This window comes from Clupea harengus, chromosome 8 (assembly GCF_900700415.2).
Source record: "Clupea harengus chromosome 8, Ch_v2.0.2, whole genome shotgun sequence".
Taxonomy (NCBI): Eukaryota; Metazoa; Chordata; class Actinopteri; order Clupeiformes; family Clupeidae; genus Clupea; species Clupea harengus.
Genome location: NC_045159.1, coordinates 28161858 through 28176160, shown reverse-complemented (window position 1 = coordinate 28176160; position 14303 = coordinate 28161858). Strand labels below are relative to the sequence as shown.

Below are 14303 nucleotides of genomic sequence, written 5' to 3'. Positions count from 1 at the left end.
AATTTCTTTTTTTCATGTTACATGTTTCCATTTTTTACACGTTTACAATTAAATAAAAGATTTAAAGATATAACAGGTTGTCTTTATTGGTTTGGCTTAATGGTATTAACTTCTCAGATACTCCCTGGTAGATAACCGCATAATTGTAAATTCGAGTGTGAACAGTATTAGGGTAAGAACAATAAGTACACCAACCTTTCCAATAAACAAATGTTGTTGCTTATAATTATTACTAGTAGAGACATCTGTAGAGGCATAAGTATTACCAGTAGCTATATCTGCATTCTTTATCAAAATGGCACTGCCTAGACATTCAGAGACATCCCATTGTGTGAGTACTTTTACTTTTAATACTTAAAGTACATTTAAAAGTCAGTACTTTTTACTTTTACTTAAGTAGGATTGTTGATGTAGTACTTCTACTTTTACTTAAGTATATATTTTGCTGGGTAATTGTACTTTTACTCAAGTACTAAACTTCAGTACTTCTTCCACTACTGTACCCTATAAAGATGTAGCACTGTATGAAAAATGGCATTGATATCTCATTTATACTTAGTCGAGATGAATTTCTTCAGATTTGTTTAAATTATTATTATGTTATATGATGTAAATGTAAATAGTGAATCAGTGAATAGAATTACTTGAAAACTGAACCCTTACCTCAGCCTCAGACCTCTTTGGTGTCCAACAGAGTGCAAAGTGTGGTGTGTATATTTGGACATCCTGTTAGTTTATAGCAACCCATGAAATACTTATTAGTTTCACATTCTCACTCTCCATGCCTATACTTCCCCTTCATATGAAGTGCTTTTAACGCTGAACTTTTTTTTCTAAGTTGTTACTTCTTTGCACCAAACACAAAGTTCAGTCAGAGTCTTAGTACAATGAATGATAAAGAAAGTAAAATGTGCTTTTGGAATCTTTTAAAACTCTGAAAGCAAAACCCTTTTCTAAAAATGAAACCATTACTCTTCTAATTCTTCCCCTTTTCTCCCCTGAAAGAATATTTCCTTCCCTGTTTTTTTGCACTGATGCGTATCCTGCCCTTTTCCAAACCTGAAGAATGATCTGATCTCAAGAGGCAGATGATTTCTCAAAGCTCTTTGATCTCACTTGTTGTGTTACATCCTTGTTCCATTTTAAGTATAGCAAGCAATAGTGTAAATTATGCTGTGCAGTGAAGTAGCAACAAGTCAGGTGTCAGTGCTGTCTCCACATTAGACAGAATATCTATGGCAGATACAATCCATAATGAATAGTTAGCAGCTAGCCAGTAACTTTTAAAGCTTCAAAGTCCCCAAAAATTGAAGTGTTGCTGCAGCAATTCACATGAATCACAAAATTGGTGTGTCCAACAGCAGTCACAGACTAGTTTCCAGACAGCCAAAAAATTCAAACGGTAAAAAAAAATGCTTTCCCTGGCTGGAAATATCGACACTATTTTGTCCTCGAAGCTGAAAGTGGGAAGAACATAACAGTGCAGTGCACCTTATGGGTCCCCGCGGTGAAAATACTGTCGTTGTCCAAGGACTCATGAAGCATTTACAGGCAAGACCAACACTGCTAACGTCTACAGACATCCAGTTAGCTAAGGTTAAAGTTGGTTAGCTAACCTGTTAGTATTACTTGCCTACAAATGTAATGAAAAGGGGGGACTGTGATAACTGTCACTGTGTTGAAATAAAACACAAACCCCTGACCGAAATATGTTCGTGGCAGTTTAATTGAAGTTTCTGCGTGATCTTTGACAGTTCAGAAAGTGGACTTGATTCATTAAAAATGCTGTGCTGATGTTATTTTTTATTAGCCTATGCTTTGTAAACTGTGTAGAGGGCAGGTTTAATTCTTAAAACTTGGTTTCCTCATTTTCTTTTCTAAGGTTACATTGTGCTGTTGACTTACAGAATACGCTTAGGTGAAAGCTCAAACTCATTTTCACCCTGGCAACATCAGCAATATGGTTGCCCTCAAAGGGCCGGTTGTAACTGGAAGACCAGAGGTGTCAAACTCATTTTCACACTGGGCCACATCCGCATTATGGTTGCGCTCAAAGGGCCGGTTGTAACTCTATAGCGTCAAAAGCAGAACCAAAGTCTAGAACAGGGGTGTCAAACTCAAATACACAGAGGGCCCATATTTAAAACTGCGTCCAAGTTGAGGGCCGGTCTTATTCAATATTTATTGAAAAAAAAAATAAAGATATATTATATTTTTTCATATGTAAACATGAACTTAGGTTTAACATAGACTTATTGAATCTGGGACAAGCAGCCTAAAGCTTAGGCCTATTAATGTTTGCCTAGAATAAACATCAATGGCATTCATTTCGTTAGCCTCTCTTTTCTGCATATCGCAGGCCCACAAATCCCACAAGTTTCTCTCAAGGCAGCCCCTTTTCATTTACACATTTGGATACCTCTTCAAAGAGATCTTTCCCCGTAGTTGTGCCATGCAACGATTTAAATCCCAAAAGTTCCTCTATAACGCACAGAGTTGAGTCCACTCCACGGATGAAGATTGACAGCTGGGCAGTATCAGATGTGTCAATTTTTAACAGGTAATCAGTAATTGTATCGGAATACATTTTTTAAGTAATCCTTCCCACCCTGCTGACAACATGGTCACACACAAGGAAGAGTAACCATAGCAACTGTACAGTCTATTCAAAGAAACATTAGGGAATCAATTGAAATGAAACTTGAGATAAGAGCCCCCTTGCTTTGCTCTGTGTCACAGCCTGCGTGCTTCATACCTCACTTGTTCTTTTCCACCTGAGGTTTGTGTGGGTTTCCTTGCACCACTGACCACATCCTGTTTGTAACACGTTCAGTGACCACTGAACCAGAGCCCCTGCAAGCTCCTCTGTGTGCACTTGTGCAGTGAAAGCTGCAGTTGTGATGACTTTCATTCGTCATCATGTGCACATGTAGTATTATAACGGCAAATCACAGAATGCTCCAGATGTGTAGCAATGAGGAATGAAAATCTATGTTCGAGTTTATAACATAATTAACATAACGCCTGGGGACATTGTCAGAACATGGGTACTTCACAAGTTTGACAAGCCCAGGGAAACGGAAAAAGTGTGAGAAATGAAAATGTCTCCAGTTTAACATAATCATCACAACCCCGGTAGTGGGTCATAAAATGGGTAGTTCAAAGTTCAAAGAGCTTAGGGCACCAGAAAAATGTCTCTAAACTTCAGCATGGATTGATTCTCATGAATCTAAGAAACGGTGCATGTTAACGATGCATATGGTAGTCCATCTCGCATGTTCTTAAGGTTTAATTTTGATCCAAACATGTAGTGCACTTAGTAATGTCTGATCAACTTTGGATTCTGTATACCTCCCTCTAGTGGCCAAACAGAGTCAAAAGTAGCATTTCTGTGACGGTGCTGTGGTAGAAACATTCAGGCAACACAGGTGTGAGAATGCAGCTTCATTCATGGCACCAGGGAAAGTTACAAGCAACACAAGGTTCAAGTAACAAATCCAAAGCTCTGTGGGGCTAGATCCCTTTTTATTGCAAGATCAAATGGGGGCGACAGTGGTACAGTGGTAGAGAAGTCGTTTAGTAATCAGAAGGTTGCTAGTTCGATTCCCTGTCGAAGCGTCCTTGAGCAAGGCACTGAACCCCTAATTGCTCCTGATGTGCAGTGTGCCATCAGTGTAAATGTAAAAATGTAAAATGTGTATACATTGTAAGTTGCACATATGTAAGTCGCTTTGGATAAAAGCGTCTGCTAAATGACTAAATGTAAATCAAAACACGTATCACATATACAGTCCCATTGTTTCAGTGAAACACACATGGATAACAGACATATGACCAAACTAGTTTTGGCTGATTTCTATCAAGACTAGTAAAAATGTATGACTTGAGTGGGGCTTCAGTACACAATGTCCAATGCACCCTTCAATCTTCCTGTTATTGTCATCTCATGCTCCATCCCATGGTGTCAATTAGGTGTGTCAGCAACCTTTCCTACTGCTGTTAAGGCAATGTATGTCACATTGTGGCACATACCTGCCTAAACGAAGTCCCTATAGTCCTGAGAATATATTCCTTGTCTTACTATTTAGAAAGAATTCATGTCAGCACCAAAAAGGTATGTTGAATGCAGTTGACCTATAATTTTCAAAATTCCTCTACTACAAAACTTTTAACATGTTTCCAAAACTAGACCATGCTGGATAATTTGAATTACTTAGGATTCTATGCTTACCTCTATGATGTAGAATGAAGTCTTTCTCTTTTGGTGAACACATAGCCATGTTAATCATAGTATAGTATGGGCTCAAGGCCACAGGAAAAGATGCATACTCTTCATCACAAACTGTCATGCACACACACATAAGGAATTGCTGTTTCTTCATGCTGTACCAAGATCTGTCCATACCTGAAGGTCTGGTATTGAGCAGATGCTTTGATACCAAAGTGACTTACCAAGGCATCCTGCAGTGGCCGAAAATCAATTCCAGGTCAACCATTTGCAAGGCGGCGGCACTAACCACTGTACCACCATACCTAGCAATGATATGAGCCTGTTGAATATTTTTTGTCTCTGAAATGCTTTGTCAAAAGCTAAATCTGATGACAAACTGATGACCCTGTCAGATTAGATTGCCTCTGCCAACATATGTGACATTTATGTCCTCATGAACATGTACTCCTCTACTTCTGGCACTAGGGGGAGTAGTGGGACGTGCAAAGTTTTAGAATTGACTATTTGTAACTGCACAGAATAGATGTTGCATTTTGCCATTCAACTGAATCTTTTACTAAATCTGCGCCTCCTCTGGGTCTTTGCACATCTCATCATTTGTCCTAATTGTGATTCTTGTGTAAAACATCTTACTGGGCCCAGGGTGTGAACAGTTCAAATGTAAGGAGGAAGAGATATAATTCGAGGTGTAACTATTTAATTAATTTATGTGTATATAGAATATATTATTCATTTTCATTTGCAAGGAAAAACTCCACTATGCATTCGGTAATAACCTCACAGTGTGCTCGGTAATGTTATTATAAAGTTCATATATGTCAAAAGGGTATATGGGAGACTGACTGAACTAATTCAGCTTTTTATGTAAACTTCCTTTCTCTCACATTTCTTCTTCTCTCTCTTTCTCTCTTCAACAGTAATGTACCAATTGTCCACTACTCTAGGTCCTTTTCAGCACATCATTACAGATAGGCATACATAATGCATTGTGATAATTGCATGTAGTCTGACTAGGACCTGTCCACTCTTTTCCATTACTCCAACATCTGCTTCCTGTTACCTCTCTCGCTCTCTCTGTCTATCTATCTTTCTCATTTTCACTCGCTTCTTTCTCTCTGTTTTATTCTAACTCTCACTTATTGTCTCTGTCTGTCACTAACTCTATTCTCTCTTTTTCTCTTTCTTATCTCCTCTCTCTCAGCTTCTCACTCTCTCTTTCACTCTGCCAATCTGCACTCCTCTGTGCTACTCTCTCTTCTTCTGCTGCTCCATCTGTGTCATGAGCTCTGTCTCTTCTCTCTCTCCCTGTCTCTCTGGCAAACACACACACACACACACACACACACACACACACACACACACACACACACACACACACACACACACACACACACACACACACACACACACACACACACACCTTTACATTGGTGCACCTGCAGTAATTGCAGGGAGATGACAACAGACAAAGAAAGGCTCTGCTGCCGCCAGGCCCCTGAAAACTACGTCAGCAGCATGGCACATATGCAGTTTTATGTTCTTGACCTGGGCGTTTTACGGCTGGCACGGGCTGCATGGAACGATGTGTTTGCTGTTGATGACGAACAGGAACCAGGGGTGGAGCAGCGACAGTACAGACATGCGGCATAGCGCCAATGTGTACTGTGGCAGCATGGCCGCTTGGGTGAAGGCAATAGAGTTATTATTCCAAGCTGCTGCGTTTGGAAGATAAGAACTGCATTTCCTGACCCCTTGGGTCAATATGTTGGCTTCAGGGTGCGCCGTTTGGTGTAAATATGTAAATAGTTTTGTTATTTATGTTCAATGTCAAAAAACATGTACAGTTTGATGTTCGATGTTCATTGTTTTTTATTTACATATAAATGAAAATATTTCTTTTTACGACTCTTGAATTATTAGCAAATTATTTACATACACAGCTATGAAAGAATGGAATAGTTTAGAATTCACTTTGGGCACCACCCTCTCCCCGTGAAACCTGAGCCGCGACAAGTTCAGATGTGGATGGAGGCTGCGTTGCGGCAAGCAAACCCAAGCGCCTGGGATCATCAGGCCTTAGACCCTGTATTCTGGGAAGGCCCATTCCACTTCCCAGCCTCTCAGCAAGGATGGCCTTCTGCAGGTCTGGAATGTAATGGTAGCCTTTGCTCTTCATCAACACATATACACTCCAGCGCTTGGACTTATTGTTGAAGTACCGTCTGTACCTAGTAAAGTAAAGTAATTGCACAATTCCACAACTGTTTAGGTAAGAACTAATGAATTATTTTTGGTAGTACACTACTGTTATAGCAAAGCTTACCTTCGGTGTCCATCCTTGCCACGTGCAGGAATGCGGTGGTTGTGATAGTTGTAATCGATTGCTGCAAGCAATGTCTGGGTTTTGTAAACAGGGGGGCTGTAGGCAAACCGCTTTCCTACATACATGAGTATGTGGTTTTGGAAATTCTCCAAATCTGAAGTTGTCCTGAAAAACACATACATAACCCGAAAGGCCCAGTCAGTGACACACTTCTCACCACTAGATGCCACTCCAGGAAAAGTATCAGATGAGGCTTCATTTCAATTCTAATGTGCTTAGCAGTCAGGCCTAAGCAGCTGATTTTGCACACAAAACAAACATGGAAAATCAGCCAGAGTTATACAATTATTGTATTTGTAATGGTTCTACAAGACAGACAAAAAAGTTTATAAGTGCTTGTTTAATTTATGACAAATACTAGCATTTGCACAACTATAGGGGCATACCTGAAACTTTTTGTTGTTCTGGAGTTTCTTGTATGTCCTCACCTGGAGGATTTGGTGTTGCCACATCAAGCACGGCTTCATCCATGCTTATATCCAGGAGTTGGTTGATGTTGGCAGTCATAGCTGGGGCACTGCAAAGCAGCAAGATATGTACATAGAATCAATTTGAAGATCAAAAAGGAACAACTGCATCATGTTCTCCTAAAACGTTGTCTTCTCCTGAAAGACCAAAATATTTGTGATTGTAACCACCCTTCAACATAGCAGTAGTTCAACCTGAAATGCAACTAGAAACTGAAACATACCGTAGATGAAGAAAAGGACTATAGTCTTCATCAGAGCTGTCCCGATCTTCTTCCAAGCCCTTTTGATTAGGATCCTCCCAGCAATCATTCATGTCAATACTGTGAATAAAAATAATTTACAAAATACACACACACCATAAACTTGAAGTACAAAAGAACACGAACTAAGATGGTTTCATGTGCAAGACTTACATGCTATTCCTCATATAATTCGCCTCCTCCTCATCCAGGGAGTCATGCTGCTCCTCTTCAGCAATGCTCAAGGAGTGCATGCTGTGAATATAAAACGAATCTAAATAAATATATTCATCAACAAAACAATGCATTACGGTCGCATTTGTAAGACGAACTCACGTAGATCCTAGCACAGCAACCGCTTCGGTTTCTTTGCCCAACGGTTGAACACCTTGCATAGCGAATTCTTTGTCCCTGATTCAAAAGATAAATAAGTCAGTCACAACTTACAATGTCCTGCATGGCTGGTTTAGAAACACAGTTCTAAGATACATACCCATCTCGGTCGGACTCTTCTGAAATACTAGATACAGGCGGCGGTGGTGGTTGTGCATGTCCCTTGCTGGGAGTAGACGTTACCTGCCGCTTTTGATAGAAAGAACCAATTCAGTATGTTTGCCGCTACATCTTTATATATGTTTTCACAAAACACGGCATTCAAGTCAGGTAACACACAAGTAGCATACTAAGCTAACGAAACATGAACCACAGACCAACTGGCTGTAAGGGAATGCTAACAGACAAAGTCAACTATCGCTAAATTCCTTGGAAATATCTGGAATATCCTGAGACTAGTGGAGCTTGGGTGGCAAGTTAGCCAGATAGCGATCACAATAACATTACAAAGAAGTGTATACGACGTTATTACTAGCTACTCGATTATTACTAGCCTCAATGTCCAAGCGTGTTATAACAAGATGTCTGATATCGCTAACGAGATGTCTTGATAGCAGCTAAGGCAGGGTGACCAGACGTCCTCTTTTACCCGGACACGTCCTCTTTTACCCGGACAAAAAAGAGGACGTAAACCTAGCATTAATGTCCAAGCGTGTTATAATAGGGTTACCAGATTTGAGTTTGTGAAAGAGGACACTTCGTCGCGGGGGAGGAGGCAGGGTAGGCTAGTGTATAGCATGCTGGACCCCGCACCCTCCCCCCGCGATGAAGTGTCCTCTTTTTCACAAACTCAAATCTGGTCACCCTAATTAGCCTAGCAAAACCTATTGAAATGTGCTTTCCTAGAGTATGACAAACTAGCGAGTCAACAACTTTGATAACACAGTCAAACATCAAGCAAGAGACAGTACAAACTACTTACTAATCCAGCAGAAAGATGGCTAGCTGTGAATCGAACTTGTATCCAAATGTGTCTTTCAGCTCTCGCCAACGAGTAAAAGCTGTTCCGATTGTGACCCTAGTCCGATCTCTTGCTCTGTCGGCCTCTCTTTTTCTCTTCTTTGCTTTATCAGACATCGTCTTCTTCTGTTTCTTTGGTGCGTTCTCCATGATGAATACTGATGAGACTTCGGCAATGGCGGAGGCGCAAATCGCCATATTAAAAGTCATTGTAGCGGCACAATTTTTTTCAAGCTGTTATTTTAAGGTACAATTGTTGCATAATGTTACTTTAAGGAAATTATTTTGTGAAATATAGTGGAGAGGTAAGTAAAGAGAATTATGAGGATGGGTAGCCTAATTTCTAATCGGGAAAAAACCCATCAGTAGCCTAATCATCAGTGATTCATGTAAACACCTTGTAAGGGGCCGGACGGTCACCCCACGTTTTTGGATGTGGCGACTGGACTGGGTGGTGTAGTTAGGAAGAAGGGTGCAGGAGATGGTGGCTTTCCATACAAAAATATTACCTTTTATTTACACGGGGACCCTCAGGTATTGACAAAGGTGCCCACAAAATAAACAACCAAATCAAAACACAACCGGTACTCACAAACACTAGGCAAAACTAGGCACGATCTAGGCATATGCTTGACTATTCTAGGCACAGATTCATTAGTCACATAATCAGGCACACAGCAGGTTAGTTCATTGGAGCCAGACCACTGAGTATACAAAAACAGGTTTATTTCAATAAAACAAAAATTGGGGATGAAATAGTAAATGCAAAGCACAGAAAAAAGAAACAGAGTGTGCACCAGCACCAAACGCAGGGTGAGAGTGCAAGGCCACCTTCTGAAGGCCAACAGCTTACTTTTACTTTTCATGACATCACATATGTTACTGTACAGTATATTGCAAATATATGTATCTAATTTGTGTTTTACTATATTTAATTAATGTGTAGCAAAAGCATTTGAGTAATTGTGTATCTGTTTGTCAGACTATCTATACAGCCTACCTAAGAACACAAAACAACAACAATAATAATATTATTATTATTGCTCATTTCAGCTATACCATAATGTTATTGAAATGCATGATGCATTGTCAATCAATATGCATGAATTTGGGGAATTGTTTTATTGAGTTTAATAAAAGTAGACCCGATATAGATCCAGGTATGTTGTGAGCGTAAAACTAATTTCTAACATCATACTAACTTCAGCATGGCCGTCAGTCCATCACACACTTGATATCAAACGAATGGGACATGAAGCAGTGGCAGTGGTTGAGACTGACTGTGCAGAACCTTATACCACCATTAGGAGGCCAGAAGAAGCAGAAATAATTTCCAGGTTTAACATCAAGGTGTAACTTCTGTGCAATTAGAAATGCAGTATCAATAAAGGTTGCAGCATTTGGGAAAAATGCAGTAAATTGCTGATTTTGCGGAGTCATACGAAACTGGAACTGATGTGTGACCTAATGGACAGTGATATCTGAGCTAGATCTGAATCCCTTCCGATGTGTAGTAAATTTATACGGCTATTCCCCGTGATGGATTCTCTGGTGTCTCTTGAGATTACACATTTGAGTAAAAGTCTTTCCACACTGAGAACACTGATGTGGCTTCTCCCCACTATGGATCATCTGGTGTGTCTTGAGAGAACACATCTGACTAAATGTCTTTCTACACTGAGAACACGGATATGGCTTTTCACCTGTATGGATTATCTGGTGTCTCTTGAGAGAACACATCTGACTAAAAGTCTTTCCACACTGAGAACACTGATGTGGCTTCTCCCCACTATGGATCCTCTGGTGTGTCTTGAGATTACTTATTCGAGTAAAGGACTTTCCACACTGAGAACACTGATATGGCTTTTCTCCAGTATGGATCCTCTGATGTTCCTTGAGATTTCCAATTTCAGTAAAGGCCTTTCCACACTGAGAACACTGATGTGGCTTCTCCCCACTATGGACCCTATGGTGTGCCTTGAGAGAACATATCTGACTAAAAGTCTTTCCACACTGAGAACACTGATATGGCTTTTCTCCAGTATGGATCCTCTGATGTGCCTTGAGATTCCCCATCAGACTAAAAGTCTTTCCACACTGAGAACACTGATGTGACTTCTCCCCACTATGGATCCTCTGGTGTGCCTTGAGAGGACCTATTTGGCTAAAGGCCTTTCCACACTGAGAACACTGATGTGGCTTTTCCCCAGTGTGGATCCTCTGGTGTGTCTTCAAATGACACATCTGACTAAAAGTCTTTCCACACTGAGAACACAGATATGGCTTTTCTCCAGTATGGATCCTCTGATGTATCTTGAGGGGTCCAATTTCAGTAAAGGCCTTTCCACACTGAGAACATTCATGGGGCCTTTCTCCTGTGTGTATTTGTTGATGAATTGCAAGAGTAGAAGGTCCAGCAAAGAATTTGAAATACTGGGAGCATTCATGTTGTTTCTTCCTTGTGTCCAAATGTTGAAGTAATTTCTGATATGAAGTCGTCCTGCACTGAGAGTGATTGTGACATCTTTCTTTGTTTATTTTCTCCTCACTGTTACTTCCTCTGTTAGAAAGGATCCTTTGAACATCTCCTGTAATATTAGAAGCAAAACGTTAATTGATTTTAAACAAAGAACTATTACTTCTCCTCTATCTACAATCAAAATCTAACAACACACACTAACAACACACTTTTTTGTTTGCTTGGTTATTTGCTAGAATCCATTGAATGTTTAGTATGATATTGGGGAAATAATTTTTAAACAATATTCTAAAATTAACTGATAAAAATGTTGATTTAAGATGGTGATGAAAAAGAATGTGGAATGAAAAACATAAGTTAAGAGATTTGACAAATGTTCTCTTTCTTCTATTCTGTTAAGTCCTACAACACTGAAGAATTTCTTTTCATGTTTTTTTTATTTGTTGGCTATTTGCTAGAAATATACCTTACATGGAAGTCATTTAGGACCACATTGTCCAATAGGATAAGTGTCTACCTAGAGACTAAATGTAAATGTAAACAGAGTTACAGACACATGAGTTACAGAACTGGAGAAAAACTGATGGCAGACACTTGTTCAAATGTAACAATAATAGTATCCCATGATTAAGGTAGTATGCTATTATGTTTACTCTCTGTACAGATCTCACATTTTATTGAAATAAAGCACAAGTTAAAGCCATTCACTAATATCCAGGTGTTGTAAATATAAAGAACACATTGCAATTAATGGTGTGTATTTTTTTTTGTTTCTCATGATACAAAATGATCTGCAACTTACTTGTAGGAGAAGAGTCATCACGACCATATTCTCTTAAATCAGATTCATCTTCCTCTTTAATTCCCATCAGTGAAGACTTTTCTTCTTTGCAGGCCAAGGTTGGTGATCTTTCTGTTTCAGTCTTACAGTCATGTTCCAGTCCAGGCTTTTCTTCCACTGTCTGATTTGCAAACAGATACTCTTGCAGGAAATCATCAAACTCTTCATCTTCTTTTATCTCCTTCTTTACTGACATCAGCAGTTGTGATGGTTCATTAAATCCTGACATTTTAGTTATGTTTTGCAAAAACAATCCTTTGTCAGGGCCGGCTTTGGGAATCAGCCTTGGCCGATGGTTATCTGGTCCAGTAACTTACTCAATGAGCCAGAGAGGAGGAGGTAGTACCCAAATGCACGATGTGGGCAAATTGTTGTCTCAATTACTTCTCAAAACAGGGAAAATCCAAAAACAAAATAGGAATAATCAAAACGCTCAGAAGATAATCAAAACAGAGAGCCAAAACAGATACATTTATTCTGACAAAACACTAAGCTAAGAAGTACCAGAGACTTCCACCACACACGGACTAAAACTAGACTAGGAAACTGGAACTAGCAAACTTGAGAAACGAAAGCTAGAAAACCAGAGTACTAACCAGAACACAATTGGAGAACACAATACACAATGTCACTGCAAAGAACACATAAAACACCCAGGTATAAATACTCCACTTAATTGGTCATGTGACCACAATTACCAAACAGGTGGAAATAATGAAGAGAAAATGGAGACAGGACGTAAACAAAAGCACATGTACACTACACACACACGCCAAGAGTCTTGTGTGGCGGCATCTAGAGGCCAGGAGGTCCCAAGTCATGACATTCTTGAACTTTCCTTCAATACAAGACTCATACTGTGAACTTGTGAAAACAAAGAACTACAGTATAGTTGTACTGTCTGTGAGTTACACACACAGAGTATACTTCCAGACCATCCCAGTGCCTGCCTTAAAAAGGTGGTTTATCCAATCAGCTGCAGGAACTTTTGGAATGCAAACTACAATGCCGTTTACACGTCTGATAGTCTTCAGTTGGGCATGGTCATAGCTCAGCCTGCAGAATCTCCACACAGGAGGGTGGGTGGGGGTGGGGTGGAGGTGTGTACTGAAAGGTGATTGGGTAGGAGACGGTAGGCCGGTAAACTGTAGAAAGCCTGTGTGTTTGTATTTTAATACTGATATAAGGGTAATATCAGACCTACATACCAGTTTCAAGCTTCACTTAAAATAAAACACACAACTGAGTTAAACAGAAAACAGGTGGCCTAAGAAACGTATCTATTGTTTTATTCATGTTTTGACTGTGGGTGGCAATGGAGTGCTCAGCTGTAGTAGAATTGTAGGGTTTTTTCATTGTGTACCATACTTTAATTTTAGATGCCATTATCAAGTAAGGAAAGACGACCTTAGGGAACTACTGTGTCGTTGTTATGTTGGAGACTTACACTTCTACAGTACGCTTCCAGAGATTTACACACATACTCCTTCAGAGCATCCCAGTGCCAGTTCAATTCTGTTTTGTAAAGGAAATCCAGTCTAACATTCATTCAATGTAAGGATGACATAGTTAAACAAGGAACCACAGTTTATTTGTACTGTTGTTAAATTACACACATACAGCATCCACCCAGAGCATCCCAGTGTCTGAGCATCTTCAGGTGGGCGTGGTCAGGGTTCAACCCGCAGAGACAACACAAAGGAGGGTAGATGGGCCATTCCTGGATGTGTGAACTGAAAGGTGATTGGGTAGGGAAGGGTAGGTGGAGGTGGGTTGGAGGTGTGAACTAAAAGGTGATGGGGTAGATGGGTTGGGCTGGTAAACTGAAGAAACCCTACATTGTTCCTCAAAGCTTTTCATACTGTATGTTAGTGTGTCTATTTATGTAGGCATATGTGTATGTGTGTGTGAATGTTTGAATGTATGTATGTTAACAAATAGAATCTAACTTGATATTAGGATAGAAGATAAATATCATATTACACCTGCATACCAGTGTGAAAACCTTTCTTTAAGAAAACATCACAGTTAAACAAAAATCAAATAATAAAACTTTCTTAGGTTGTGAGAAATTACACAGAGGGTCAGGCACGTGCACAGACATTTTGGGGGGCAGGTGCTCAAACCAAAAAGGGCACCCATCGCCAAAATGATTAATGAAATTAAAAATAATAATAATAAAAAACACAGTAGGATATTCTCAACTTAAATATTTATTTTTGTTAACAAACTAACTCAAATTATCTCCTGAACATAACTCAGTCCCACACTCTGTCTGTCCTTCCTCATCCATGATGGGCTCCTCTG

At 39.8% G+C, this 14303-nt stretch overlaps 1 protein-coding gene across 1 annotated transcript; it reads right to left on the bottom strand.

The window, feature by feature from the left end:
• Positions 1-9852: 9852 nt before the first annotated feature.
• On the bottom strand, positions 9853-12622 carry LOC105910141 (zinc finger protein OZF-like). Its single transcript, XM_012838828.2, has 2 exons — positions 11958-12622; positions 9853-11264 (listed from the first exon to the last, which is right to left on the bottom strand). Exons 1-2 carry the CDS (start codon positions 12223-12225, stop codon positions 10204-10206), a joined length of 1329 nt encoding a protein of 442 aa, XP_012694282.2. The 5' UTR covers positions 12226-12622; the 3' UTR covers positions 9853-10203.
• Positions 12623-14303: the final 1681 nt, after the last annotated feature.

Excerpts from the sequence above, each read along its gene's own strand:
- LOC105910141 (XM_012838828.2), bottom strand. The coding sequence starts at position 12,225 with ATGTCAGGATTTAATGAACCATCACAACTGCTGATGTCAGTAAAGAAG. Across the intron at positions 11,265-11,957 it reads TGATGACTCTTCTCCTACAA|GAGATGTTCAAAGGATCCTT; the intron begins GTAAGTTGCAGA and ends CTAATATTACAG.